Source organism: Eucalyptus grandis, chromosome 2, assembly GCF_016545825.1.
Source record: "Eucalyptus grandis isolate ANBG69807.140 chromosome 2, ASM1654582v1, whole genome shotgun sequence".
Lineage (NCBI taxonomy): Eukaryota > Viridiplantae > Streptophyta > Magnoliopsida > Myrtales > Myrtaceae > Eucalyptus > Eucalyptus grandis.
In genome coordinates this window covers 23,764,677-23,779,117 of record NC_052613.1, presented here as the reverse complement: position 1 = coordinate 23,779,117, position 14,441 = coordinate 23,764,677, and the positions used below count along the sequence as shown (strand labels likewise).

The 14,441-nt window shown below is 36.4% G+C and overlaps 1 protein-coding gene and 1 non-coding gene across 3 annotated transcripts; one reads left to right on the top strand and one right to left on the bottom strand.

Annotated features, from left to right (window-relative positions):
• Positions 1 to 4,212: 4,212 nt before the first annotated feature.
• LOC104427737 (diacylglycerol lipase-beta) lies at positions 4,213 to 11,031 on the bottom strand. Of its 2 annotated transcripts, none has more exons than XM_010040796.3 (8): positions 10,850 to 11,031; positions 10,444 to 10,746; positions 9,853 to 10,058; positions 9,365 to 9,715; positions 9,059 to 9,259; positions 8,848 to 8,918; positions 6,143 to 6,282; positions 4,213 to 5,193 (listed from the first exon to the last, which is right to left on the bottom strand). In XM_010040796.3, exons 1-8 carry the CDS (start codon positions 10,887 to 10,889, stop codon positions 5,174 to 5,176), a joined length of 1,332 nt encoding a protein of 443 aa, XP_010039098.2. In that variant the 5' UTR covers positions 10,890 to 11,031; the 3' UTR covers positions 4,213 to 5,173. The 2 variants fall into 2 exon arrangements, with proteins under 2 accessions (XP_010039098.2, XP_010039086.2); XM_010040784.3 differs by having other exon boundaries at positions 4,213 to 5,210; positions 10,850 to 11,028.
• A 1,626-nt stretch (positions 11,032 to 12,657) lies between these two features.
• Positions 12,658 to 12,747, top strand: LOC120290985. The gene has a single exon (XR_005548795.1). It is a non-coding gene; the product is annotated as a small nucleolar RNA Z102/R77 (small nucleolar RNA).
• Positions 12,748 to 14,441: the final 1,694 nt, after the last annotated feature.

Sequence of the window (14,441 nt, the reverse complement as noted above, 5' to 3'; positions counted from 1 at the left end):
AAAGTCTGTTTTCTTAAAAAGCAAAACGACTCAACATGACATCGTTTTGAGTCTCCAACAACCACTGACAGTGCCAGCTGGTGCTAACTAGGATTCCACTTAGAACTTGTCCGATTATGAATGGTTAGATGAACTGAATTAGCATTTTTGTAAAAGATCTAGTACTAAATTAGGGGAAAAAACTTAATGACCGCATTAGCATAATTTTAATAGGCTAAGAACCTTTTTGGTAATTTTCCTGATCTTCACCTTCCCTTCATCCATCTTCGGTGCTCTTATATACCACCAACCTAAGCTCTAATACTAGTTGTTATGATTGCAAAAGCTAAAAGAGAATAATTAGAAAAGAAGACACGCAAACTTTTACGTGGAAAACCTTTCAAAATCAGAAAAGAAAAAAATATCATGGAGTCACACTACGCAATCTTTTCCCTATGAGTATGGAGTTAATACAAGAGAGATTACTTGAATATATAGCATGAGCTTTTATTTAGAAAAGCTACATAGAAATTACATAAGAATAATTACATTAGGAGTGTCATAAATTTTGTACTACGTTAACTCAAGTGCCATAACTTTTTTTCATTCACTTAAGTGTAAAATCAATCACTTAAGTGTCATTTCTAATAAATCGTCCTATGTGAATTTTTTTCTTAACTTTCCATTTTGATGTGAAATTTTCAAAATAAATTGAAGTACAATGTGGAAACTTTTGTTTTGTTTTTCTTTTTTTTTTGTGACCTGAGAACCGCCGTACAGCCGACAGCCAGCGACACAAACTCAGGGTGGTACCGTAGGGACCCACCTCCCATGACGTCGCAGGTAAGTCGCGCAATGAGGGGGGAGAAGTTTCGAACCTCTACCCTTCTAGCTGAGGGGTCAAGGTGCGAACCAACTCGTCCACCGCAGGGTAGGTATGTGGAAACTTTTGTTCAACATGGTGAGAGTATAAAAAATGTCATTTCTTACTTTTTGTCAAAAAAAAAAATCACAATTAGATGATGCCATTTTTAGACTCTCTCTCTCTCTCTCTCTCTCTCTCTTCTTGTCACTTAAGTGGTCACTTTAAAAATAATTGATGACCTAAGTGTACTTTCTAAAAATTTATGGCATTGAAACGCTCATTCGTGAAGTTATTGGAACTCCTGTCATCCTTCAATCAGACACTCAAGCGAAGTCGTTTGCCTTCTCAAGTACCGACTTTAGTTTTTGGAGATGCCATGTCAAATGATACATTATAAATTAATGCCATGTCCGCTTTTGCAGTGAGGCAAATTGTTGATGGCATTTAAGTAATTGATTTTTCAAATTTTTGACACTTGTGAGTGAAAAAAAAAATTATGACATTCAAATAAATACAGTACAAAAGTTATGGCACTCTTAATATACTTATCCCAAATTATATATATTTATGGGGTAAATTTCTCTATCAAACTCACAATTCCAGCGGGAGGAGGGACCCATGGAACACTCGTAAAAGTCATCATGTGCAAATTTAAGGGTGTTAGCTTCTAATGCCAATTAATGTGGTTGGTTTTTTAACCCCGAAAAAAAAAAACAGCATTGAGGGTATTTATGAATTTTTAAGGTCTAAATTGAAAATAAATCAAAAAACGACATTAAACAGGAAAGAAAAGCTTAGGATCTACTGGTGTTGTTAGTCCCAAGTTTTGAGTGAGGGATGCTTTTTTCCGTCATCGGCCTTTATTAGTAATCTTAGTTTTATCTTTTTATCAGGCCACAACGGTGCCGCTCCCGAATTCATCACATGAACACGAGAGAGAGAACACTCTTGCCCATTTGTGGAAAATTGATCACTTAAGTGCTTTTGACATCATATTCTAGTGATTCATCTTGCGTGAATTTTTAAATAAAATTTTGAGTCCGACATGGCTTTTTTAAGAGAAATTCAAGTCCAAAGTGGAAAATAAAGTAGATGACGTGGCAAATGAGACTATAATGTTTCGTCTTCCTCGTTCCTTCTTCTTTCTCTCTATGCACGATTGCGAAGATCACGGTGAAGATGATGTCCGAACTAGCGAACACCTCAGCCAAGATCACAACCGGAAAATAAGGCTTCGATCACCAATTTCTTCGAGAATCTCATTGATCACTCCTATCCCCATGGCCAACAACTTATATACAGGAGATAATAGAAGAAACAAAATCTTAGGCTCAGTTCATTTTACAGGAAATGCAGCATTTCTAAAAAATATTTTCTAAGAAATTATTTTCAGAAAAATAATTTTTCTAAAAACTATAGTGTTTCTGGAAAATAAAGTTGAAAGCCTTTTTCATTGTTCAGTAAGGAAAATATTTTCCTCTACATATATCTTTGAATAATTTTATAATTTTATTATTTTTTAAACAATTTTAAAAATATATTTTAAAGATCAATTTTAAATTATTTTTTATTTTTATTTTTATTTATTTTTCTTTTTCTTTCTTTTTATCTTCTTCTTCTTCTTTGGTTGTTCACCGACCAAAGGCTAGCTTTGCCTGGTTCACCAATCTCACCAACGGCGAGTGGATCAACGAGCGACTAGCCTGAGATCGCTTGCCGTTGGCTCATCGATCTACAAGCGACGTGCCTTAAGCTCGCCACTCACCAGAGATCGGTGCGCTAGGGGTCTAAGCATGAGGCTCACCTCAAGCTCACTGGCCTTTGGCCTCACCAAAGGCTTGCACTTGCCGTCGTCAATCTAGCGAGCGGTGAGTTGGAGCTCGCCAAAGGTCGATGAGTGACGAGCTCTAGCTCGCTAGAGGTCGGCAAGCCTTGAGCTCGCCGCTCGCCAAAGATCGACGAACTAGGCAAGGCCCAAGGCCAGCAATGCCGGCGGCGAGCCTCGAGCTTTTGTGGTCAATTGCCGACCGTAGCCATGCCGACGATTGGCCAAAGAAGAAGGTGGAAAAAAAAAAGAAAAAAGAAAAGAAAAAAGAAAAAAAAAGAAAAAGAATTTAAAATTCAAATTATTAAAAAAGAAAACAAGAAAGAAGAGGGGGCTAATAGGTCATGAGAGGAGAGAGTAAATAAGGAAAATGTTTTCCCTAATTTGAAAAGTGGAAAACATTTTTCCTTTTAAAAGAAGACTTTGTTTCCTTGGTAGAAAATGATTTCCACAGCTAGTTCATTTTTTGTTAATGAACACTGAAAAATCCGGAAAATATAATTATTTTTCGCGAAACAAACGGACCCTTAATATGTGAAATCGTCAGAAAATGGAAGAAACGATTTCATTTCAAAAGACGAATTGTTGCTTCTCTCCACTACTCTTGCTAGTGAAAATGACGGACGCTATCGACCACATGATCGAGGACATCTCGTCCCAGAATTTCGACGATGACTGCAAATTCCTTGACAATTTCCCCAATGATGTGTTGCACAGAGAAGTTTGAGGCAAGTTCATGGAAAAAATTGAGGAATCGAATTCAGGTTATTTTTATAATAATCTACAACTTGGTCTACGCCATTTGATTCGCTTTACACGATTGCAAGACGTTTCCTCTCCATTGCAAAAGAATTTGCCCCAACCCCTTGGTTGAAGAACGAAATTAGGGTTTCAAGGGGAATGAACTTAGCTCCAATTCGCCCCAATTCAGTAATTTGGGGCAACGATATCGTTTAATACTAATGTTGCTGACTTCACTTTATCTACCGGCCCTGCCTAATGATTTACCTTAAAATTTTGCCACATTGACTGCATAAATCGACGATGGTATTGAAGTGATGGTATTTTTATAAAAATGGCACTCAAGTAATTATTCGAAAAGTTTTAACATTCCCTGGGCTATCACTTCTTGCCATTCAGTCGTGCGGGCTTCTATGTTTTTTCACTCCTACCTTTCCCTGATTCAAATGGATTCATCTTTTTCAGTTCATATTCCCATATACTTCGAAACCTAAGAACAGGTTATAAACTAATCGAAATGACCTGGCATATAGCCTAATTAAACGTTTGCTTACCAATAAGGCCAGGTTCTAGAGGCGTACACGACAAAAGTATTCGCACAGAAGTACTCATGCTCAAGACTCAAATTATCCAGGTTGATATTTCTCGACATCAAGTGCGTTAATGTATTCTTCCACTGGAAATGTATGTGAAAACAAGAGATTTTGTGCGACCAAGGCTAGTAGTAAAATGTCGATAGTACAATATTATGGCTATGACAACAAATTAAAATAGAATAGATCTCACCAACAAAGAGACCAGATAGCAAAGAAAATTTATTGTCACCAATTTTCTCTTGTTGGATATGTGCATACATTCTCTATACTGTCAGCTGATGTTTTACATAGACAGTCCGAAGCAGACGGAAAAAATTATAGAAGATCACGTCCAGAACCCAAATGTTAGCAGCGACAACACGATGTAAGTGAGACAGACTAGGTACAAGATGCTCACGCTGTGACCTAACATGAAAATATGTTCATTATCCATAAAATACACTAAGCATGCCACACATTGACAATTTTCTAGAGGTGAGATACTTCTGAAGAGTAATTCAAAGAAGAAATAACCATTCACCAGTCCACCTCAAAGTTCACCGTCTTGCAAGAGCACCATGCTTATAACCTAGTTCGAGCACCATGCTTATAACCTAGCTCGAGCACGTCCATCCGCACTAGCACAAACCCACTGCTATGTTATGGGGCACGAGCACTTTTGTCCCAGTCAGTGAGAAGAAGTGCATATGATCACAAATATAAGATCAACTCAATTCTGATATGGGATCTCCTTTCGTTTATGATATGAAACTCAAGGATTGGGTGAAACATGCTAATAAGCCTCACAAAAGATGGAACTTCCCCAGCATGCATTATACTGTTCACCAGATGCTGGGGGTAAACTCTACAGCAAATGCCTCTTTTTATTGGAATAAGATGTCGTCATTAGTTGATGCTGGCAAACTTTTGAGTACATCTCTTAATGCAAAGTAATGACTGTCACATTTGTGATCCGAAATTAAATTGCTGGAAAGCACTATCCTCTGAAAATGATCACCAGGATGCCGTCTCCATAGAGTGAAGTACTCAATACCACTATTTGAGTTACAGTCCGTATTTCTCTTCAGGTAATACACAGTACCTGGCACAAATAACTCTTCAGGCATTGTTTGTTCCTTCTCCAAAACAGAATCGCCGTCTGCTGCGGGTTTGGACAAGGGGGGAACTCTAGGAACAATATCTGATTCCTGTTGGATGGATGAATCTGTTTTCAAATTTGAAATATGGTTAAATCCAAGAGAAAAGAGAAAGCTATTGATGCTGGAAGGACACTTAGAAGGTCAAAATAATTCAATGATTAATGTTCCATTTGTAAACATGCATTAACATTACAAGACCTCAGAGGAACAACTAATTGGCCCAGTGATAGTTTAACACGAGGTCGCATTTGATTCATACGCATCCATCTTGTTTGGGGGGTTGCATGAAGTTTGCCAGATGACGCCAACAGACATCTAGGTGAGATTTATAGCAGGGGATGCAAGTCACAGAAGACCAAGCTCATGTCCTCTTGTGGATGATTACACATAAAAGGATAGGGAATTAATAGCCGTGACAATGGTTCTGTCAAATCATTCAGCAATCACCAGAAGCGACAGAACCTATTGACTATCAAGTAAATATTATCCACACCTATTGCTGCATGAAGGGACTAAGGTAACGTTGGTAAGAGAAGCAAGGACTTTAATTGTTATGTGCCATTAAAAATGATAAGAATAATAGCATTTTTCCCCTTGAAAATCTAGACAAAGATTTAGAGATCAGGATCAGAGCTTAAAAAAAGGAACCACATTCCCAGAAGAAAATTTTAGTCAATACTCTGTTGACAGAAAGGACACTTGGGAATACCCTTGGCCCACAACCTAGATACAAATCCTTTGATGGACCAGCAACAGAAGGCCACAACATATGTCCTCAGAAGGGAGTACTAAAAAATAAAGTTGATCTTCAATTGCAGGTTCTGACTCAACAACAGACTCCCACTAGTGTAAGCCATCTATTGAGCAAGGGATAAGTACAAGGCACTTTTTGCTTAGGCAACAATACACACACTTGAAGGAAGAAGCAACATTAGCCCAGTTAATCACACAGCTTTCGCTAAATAATACGGCAACACAATATTGAAAAAGGTCTCACCCAAATATTCTTTGTTGGTCCTGAACTTAGCATAATAAGCAAGTTTCCTTGCCACATCTTGGACTGAAGAGACAACCTGTTTTGCATTTGAAACCAGTTCCATGATACTTTTCCAGTCTTCCTTTTCAATTATACTAGTCCTGCAGAAGAAATCAAGTTCAAAGTTCAACAACATCAGAATATCACATAAAAACTTCAGCGATGTTCTGTAGGTTTTGTTTGCAACCAAAAGAAAAGGGTTCATTAAATAAGGATTCTATGGGATGGGATAACTGAACAGTGAAAAACTTGACATGGAAATTCATTTTCCTCATGAGGAATGGCTATAATATTTCCATTTGTTCTAGATTCAGTAGCAAACATCTTCTGCAAAATAAGAAAAAAGAAGGGTCATACAAATTAATTTAGCTAGTGGTGGTTCCTATAAAGAGGAAAAGAGAATAATAGATATCGAAGGCAAAATTGAATCACAAGTCTTAAACCATATACAGAACGCAATCGAGTACTTAAAATTTCAATTGATTCAAAAGTGCAATTGAGTCCTACAACTTTTAATTGATTCAATAACATCCTAAACCCTTTATCCAAAGATGCAATTAAGTCATTAAACTTATATTCAAAAGTGTAATTTAAAGACGTCACGCATGCAATTTTTAAGTGGCACGTGGGCAATTTCAGGTAGCATTCATTGAAAAGACTTGAATGCACTTTTTGAAAAAGATTTAGGACTTGATTGCATCATGTATTCTCCCACAAATGGAAATAGGATGTATCTTCTGTAGTTATGTGTCCTTTGTACACACTTAAGACTGCAGAATTATTCCATTAACCCACAACAACTGGAAACAATTTGACCAACAAAATCACTAAAGATAACTAAGCAGTTATTTTTCGGAAAAACATGCACGTCAATGACTTCAAAAGAGATTAACAAAACACACACAGAATGACAGAGCTGCCTTTTGGTGTTGAAATCAATACTATATTGCAACAAAGCGAGAGGACAACGTCATCATCTTAATAAAGGCTTTTAAAGCGATATTCCATCCCATGACAACAGCTACTATATGTCTATACTGACACAAAAGAAGCACTAGATGGCAACTTATGTAGTTCTCAACGAAGCCAGAAACCCATCTGTGACCTCACAAGAAGCAGAGAGAAAATTCAGGGACATGTACAAGGACAGTGCCAAACGTTTTGCCCATTGGTCAATTGAATCTTTACCACTACATTCTGATCAAATGAGTCAAAAACATTTTCAGTTTCAGTCAATTAAGTCCACTGATCAACTTTTATGCCTAAAAAAGGTGTGGCTTGTTATAAGATGAGCCACGTGTGATTGTCCAACACCACATTCCATCAGTTGCAAGCTTAAGCCTTGATTGACCATAGTTGACACCATTTTGGATTTGACCAAAATAAAATGTCAAGATTTAATTGACCAAAGGGAAAAAGTTTAGGCATATAATCACACCTACGTTGAAATCTCACACAGGTCACTGCTAATAGTCAGTGCTAATAAATTACTTGGGCACTTTGGTAATTCTGCTGATTATTGAACAATTTGCACCATCACATGCCCTTATAGATATACACTCTGGTCTTTGGACAAAAGGACTCAAACTAATTAATTTCCGAGTGATTACCAGAACTGCTATTATATCATAAGCAGAAGGGATAAAACCACAATATTATTTTGAGATGACAAATGGAAAGAGGACATTAGATACAGTCTTAAAAGAATATCAAGATGACTCCATTTGCCAGACAATACTATATTGCATCATTGCAAATCAAGATGATTCAGTACCAACTTACCAAATCCTGTCACATCCCTGGTCATTATAGCATAACAATAAGAAAAGAAGAACAAGAGAATCCTCATTCTCAAATCTCCAAATAAGCATCAAATGAACCGCTCGCAAATATGTTTGTCACAAACATGACTTCTTAGGTGCCAGTTAATCAGATGGAACAAACCTTTTTCTTTTGATTGATATGATTCCTCTGGCATTACGACCTTTACTACAACGATGCTGTCCATAGATCAAATTATTTCATGTATTGGATTTCACTTGACTGTCTACGGCTCCATTGCATGTGCTCTGGGTAGAAGTTTTGTATAAATGTATCACCATGCTATTAATATTAAGTATTTTGATTTAAATTCTTTTCTTTCTAAGAGGTGGAATAGAATAACCCGGTTGAAACGTAATGATCATACATCTGTAATGCATTGTATGTCCCAGAATAGGTCCCATTCTTCTACACTTTCCCAAGAGTCGATGACTATTCATAGCTTTTACCTTGACACCAAAGAAGAGTTCGACCCAATGCTTTATTGTCCTAGTTGATCCTGATTCGACATTAAAAGTATATTGATTTTTCCCCAATAACCGAATACTTTTGTCTGTAAATACTGCAGTAGGCAGTTCGTATCTTTCTATGACCCTCAATAAATAAGTAGGAGGATAGGCAGAGCAAGAGCTCTTGAATTCTACCCGGGCACGCTTCTTCATGTGGTTAGTTTATTTCTTTGGAGAGTGGAACCTTATTGCTAAGGATTTCTTGGAACCGTTCTATTGAAGTCAATGGACATTCAACATACAGAAATTTTTTCCTGAAAAGTGGAAGTTATTTGTTTCTTGCATAAATATGATAAAGAAAAGGTCATATTAGCTTTTGAAGGCAACTCCACTCACCAGTCAGTCTGAAGAATCTCATTTCTCAGTCTTGTCAATGAAGCGGCACTTAATCTTGGTACTATATCATCCTGTATACAATCACAAGTAACAACAGTAAGATAAGCTGCAGAGACAATCGCCAAAATACTGCAGCAAATCAACACTTGCATCAACCAACTGTTGTGCTATCCAGATAAGAAGATAACACAAAAAAAGAACGTATTTCTACCTGCATAACGACAGTTGTTACAAAATCAGAGGAGCTTTCAGCTAGCTCTCTGGAAACACAAGGCGGTGTTGCATATGCAACAGCAGAAACAAGTTCTGGGCTGAAACCCAACTCCTTTTCTGATTTCTTGCGCAGCATTATTGCAAGTAAAGAAGCTATAGCACCACCAAGAGAATGACCAACTAGTCTTAACCTAAAACCCTGACAATAAACATTTTTTAGCAAACTTGTCATAAAACCTCTGACATGGAAAATTACTCTAAAAGATATATATTTTTTTGGTTACAAAAAAAAACTTAATATTACCTGATGCTTATCTAAGCACTGCTTGATGGTTCCAATCTCATGAGCAAGAAACCAGCGTGTGGCTTCGGCAGTACCAAAATGGGTTGAGTAGCCCTCAAATGTGACTTCTTCATGGCTTGAAGAGGCAACATCGGTGATCAGATCATACACAGAGTGTGTTCCGCGAATTCCAAATATTACAAGTTTCTTACGATAATCAATCCCTATGTAATAACCAGGCCTCAAGATGCTAGAGTTTTTCACATATTTTAGCACGTTGCTTTCTCGAAGCATGCTGTTTCTGGCAAGACCAGCGGCACTATCCTTATAACAACCTTTTGCCAATTCAGTGTGATACATGAGATCTTGGACCTGAAAAAGTGGATCCACAAAATGAAAGACAAAGTTTAGCGGACACAAAACTCATAACTCTTCATTTGCACTTTCAGTCAGTAGACGAAAGAAGCATGTATTTAATCAATAAGCAGACAAGTCAGGTTGATACTTACTATTGCATCAGAAGATATCAAAACGCCATTTATATCCTCTAAAGGATTTGCAGATGCTTGACGAAGATAAATAAAATACAAGCCCACAGTAAGATCACTTAGGCTCCAGTCTTGGACTCCCATTTTACTCCTTTGGATGCTTGCAATGATCTCCGAAACAGACCTGGCAGTTGGTGGCGACCCACTTCCGCTTTGACCTCCATTCCCTCGAAATTTAGTTACAAAGTCAATGACTTAAGATGGTAGATGCTGAATTGCATAGATATAGCCCTACCCAGAAACCTTCTGCTCTTAAATGAAAAGGTGTCACAGAACATGCATCTTAATACTCTATTCCATCACCCCCTTTATTTACACAAGAATGAAATGTAATAAAGGAGTTTCTCCTTTCCTGTGACGGGAATAGATGAATTACACGTCATCCAAAGCTTGCTATGAAGTCTCAAACATGGCATTAAACTCTAACAAATGAACCAGCAATTGTAATTGCAATAAGAGAAGACTGTGAAAATGTCAAAACTTCCTCATTAGTCATTATCACAAGGTTGACACATTCCATCTGTGGAGGATCACGGATTGCAATTAAAATACCTGTAGGTAAAGCCCACCTGCACATCTGCAGCGCCGGTTCCAAAGCCTTCGTGAGCCAAGCTAGCTCGATCTTCCACTTGCCATCACTCAAATCCTCGTCGTCAGAGCTATGCCTGTTCGTCCCAGAACCACAAAAAGTCTCCCTCCGCACTTCATGCCCCGGAGAAACTCCACCCCCATTTTTCTTCGTCTCCTCGGCGTCGAGCTCCTCGGTATTCGACACTTGCGATTGATGTCTACAAAGCACAGCAGACGCTAACCTTCTATGGGGCTCCTGTCTCTTCAACACATCATTGGCGAGACCTGTGCGGCGATTAGCCAGAATCATAAGAGCAGGAACCGATCACAGATGAATACAATAACAGGAGCAGGAATTTCCGTCTAGAGAGAGAGAGAGGGAGCTCACGCATGTTCTGAAGAAAACGCCCCATGGATTGACGAACCATTTGCGGTCGAGAAAGAGAGAGAAAGAGAGAAGCCCTTCTTCAATGGCTATGGCGGTTTCGCCGCTCCGGCTCGATGTCGGCGGGATTAGGATAATCTCGGGAATTCAACGAGAACGATGAGGGCATTTTCGCCTTTCCGCGCGGAATCGAGTGTTTTCGCTGTCGATGGTTGGGCTCGTCGTACCAGTTCGAAACGACACCGTCGAAACGGAGACCCTATCACAAATTTCACTGCTTGAAGCGACGCCGTTGCGATCAGCAACAAGCCGAGCTCTATTTTATTTTTATTTTTCTGTGGACACAAACAAGCTATGCTTTTCGTACCGTAAATTGGAGCAAAATAAAGATATACTTGATTCGCAAAAAATGAATAAATTAAAAAATATTTAAAAATAATAATTAGTTATATATAGCTTGAAATAATTAATCAACGAAAATTCTTTTATATCAACAACAATTTATGTCTAAATTTTTTTTATGGACAATGAAAATATATTTTGTCCATACTTCTTAAAAAATACAAAAGATTATTTTTAGAAAAATATTTTCCAAAATGTTGATTTTCTATGAAACAAAATATTATTTTTTATGGATGATTAAAATATTTTTTGTTTATACATTTTTACAAGTAATACAAAATATTATTTTAAGGATAATGTTTTCCAAAACGTGGCTTTTTATGAAACAAACATACTCGAAAGATGCATTTATTATGCAAAAAATAATTATTTTGAAAAAAAAATCCTAAACATGGTCACTTGTATCATTTATAAAAATATATGCATGAAAAATATTTTTATTATCCACAAAATATTTGACTTGAATTGTTCTTGATAATTAAATATTTTTTATCAACTAATTATTTTAAATAATACAAACAATAATTTGTTCAAAAATATATTCAAAACATTCATTTTCAACAAAATAAATGGAACCTAAGAAAAATTTATACAAATTATTCATAAACTTTAATCTAATATATAACGTCATTCTTGAAGTTTTCATTTGCTTATATATGGTCCACGAACTATTTGATATATTCATTCCGCTTACTCAAACGGTAAATCAAATGTTATATGATAACATAAATTATTATACTCTAACTTAGATTTTAAAAATATGAGTACTATTTTATCCATTTATCTTAGAAAAGGATAAAAATTATAGGGTTCACATCATGGATCAAAATTTTGTATTTGAATAATTCATGTGTAACTTTTTTTTTTTTTTTTTTCGTATCATTCAAATTTTATAAATTGTAAGTCATATCAGTAGATTCTATTATCTTTAATTAATAGGAAAAAGATATTCAATATGTTTTCAATGTTTAGAAATTAGATTGAATATTTAATAATAATTCATAAATCATAATGTATAAATTAAAAATACATAAGCAATCTTGTACATTGGAGTATCGTCTATTGCTTGTGTTATTTTCCTAGCAAAATTTAGGGTTTTCCGCGAGGACAGCAACACAGACGACCCTCGTCGAAGCGCCGTCACGTTCGGCCATAAACCATGAGCCTTTTCCCTCTATAAATAGGAGCGACCAATTAGGGTTTCTTCACTCGCCCGTGCGCATCGCTTTTCCAGATTCAGCAGCCGGTCGAAGTCGCGAGGGTGGCCCTTCGCACCCTTCGACGAGCTGGTCGCGAAACGTCCATGGCTTTTCCCAAGTCATCTGTTCTTCAATTTCTTTTCTTCTTCACGTTTTCGTTCGATTCGTTCCCTTATTGATTTTGACTCTGCGTCGCTCGGATTCGGTGGAGAATGAGGTGATGATCTTGATGTTTCCCTATTGGTTTGACTCGCCGGAATGATGGCGTCTGACCTTTGTATTAGCTCTATCTGATCATTCTCCATCTTCGTCTCTGTCCCCTTTCGTTATTTCTTTTTCGATTTCTTTTCCGTTTTTGATCTGGGAAAGAAATCGCAATTTAAATAGCGGAGATTTGATTGTGCGGATGCTTATTTTTAAACGCGCTTTCGTGGGGGCGGTGGACGCGGCCGCCGCTAGCAGGCGGAACGGTGCCGGAGGCGGCGGCGGCCTTGGTCATGCAAGTTTTTTATCTACTTTTTCTTTTGGGTATTGTGTGTGAATTTTTTTTCCGCTTATAGCGGCGTTACAGTAACACCAGTTGCGCGACCGTGGTTTCGTAAAGGTTTTATTTCGCTTTTTTTTTCCGACCAAAAAGAGAAAAAAAGACTAATTTATTTTAATTTTTTTTTATTTGGAGATCTATTTCATATCCGGACTGGTATGTACATTATTTCAACGCATTGTTGTTTAATTCTCTTTATTGAAAAATGAATTATTTTAAAAATAATTATTTTAGTTAATAAATGTTTTTATTATTATAGGCAAATTTTTTTGGCCGGAATATCATCTATAATAATTTATATCTGATCATTATCGCTGACAATTAAAATACTTTACATCTATTCATTTTTTTTCACATCAAAATATAATTTTTGGGACATTTTAAAATATTTATCTTTCTGCAAAATAAATATATCTTAAATATGAAACTGTTTTGACCGTAAAAAAGTCAAAATTGTGGGAAATAATGATTGTTAAGCGCAAATTCTTTGGGATTCAGATCATTTAAATGTTTCGTTGCCATGTTTACAAACTGTTTTTTTTTTAAATTAGACTATTTTGTGTTTAACGAATACTTGACTATTAAGCTTTTCGAGATTGATCATTTCTTAGTATCTATTATCTGAAGTGTCGCATACAATATCTTTCATATATGCATATTTCACAATTTGATATGACAAATAAAAAACTATTGAAATTGAAGGATGAGAAAAATATTATATTAAATGAAACAAATGAAAGGGAAAAAAACCCAGGAATGGACGAAAAATATTGATAGTGAAAAGAATTCGAACAATATAAAAGAGGAAATTGACATGCAATTGATCCAAAATTGCACTATAGAAAATGAAATTTGATGGTGGGTGGGTATGGCTGACCGATCAATCAACTAAAGCAATCTCACGTTAGCAACATTTAAGGTCGGCAATTCTTGTTGGTCAAAATCTTGTTATTAGGGGTTGAAATCTTGTTATAGGGGTGAGCACGGTTCCGATTTTAAGAAGAAAGGTTCTAGTTCTCAATTTCTCTTTTTTCCGAGGTCCGGGAATTGGAATAAAATTCCTAAATCTAAAATTGTTTATGCATTTTGCTTTTCTTTTTTCCTTTTTACCAATCGGTTTTGGTTCTTATGGGATTTCCATCGTCAAATTCACGAAATATAACACTAATGGACTCTATCCATTTGTTTAATTGAGTCATGCACGTTTGTGGGTCAATTTAGTGAGCTTTTTGCAAAGACAAACAAGAGATGAATTCAAGTTCAATCCCATGATTTGTTATGTACTTTTGTGAGAGATACCCCTTAGTTTAAGATGTAAAATTTGTTTTGTTTTCCCATTGTTTTATCATTGTTCTTTGAGCAATTATTTTTAAAATAAGACATTTGGATAGTATATAAGGACCTAGACTCATCTTTGTTATCTTTCATTTGCTTTTTTCACGATTGTGGC

Excerpts from the sequence above, each read along its gene's own strand:
- LOC104427737 (XM_010040784.3), bottom strand. The coding sequence starts at position 10,889 with ATGGTTCGTCAATCCATGGGGCGTTTTCTTCAGAACATGC. Across the intron at positions 10,747-10,849 it reads GCGTTTTCTTCAGAACATGC|GTCTCGCCAATGATGTGTTG; the intron begins GTGAGCTCCCTC and ends ATCGCCGCACAG. Across the intron at positions 10,059-10,443 it reads CAGGTGGGCTTTACCTACAG|GGAATGGAGGTCAAAGCGGA; the intron begins GTATTTTAATTG and ends CTAAATTTCGAG.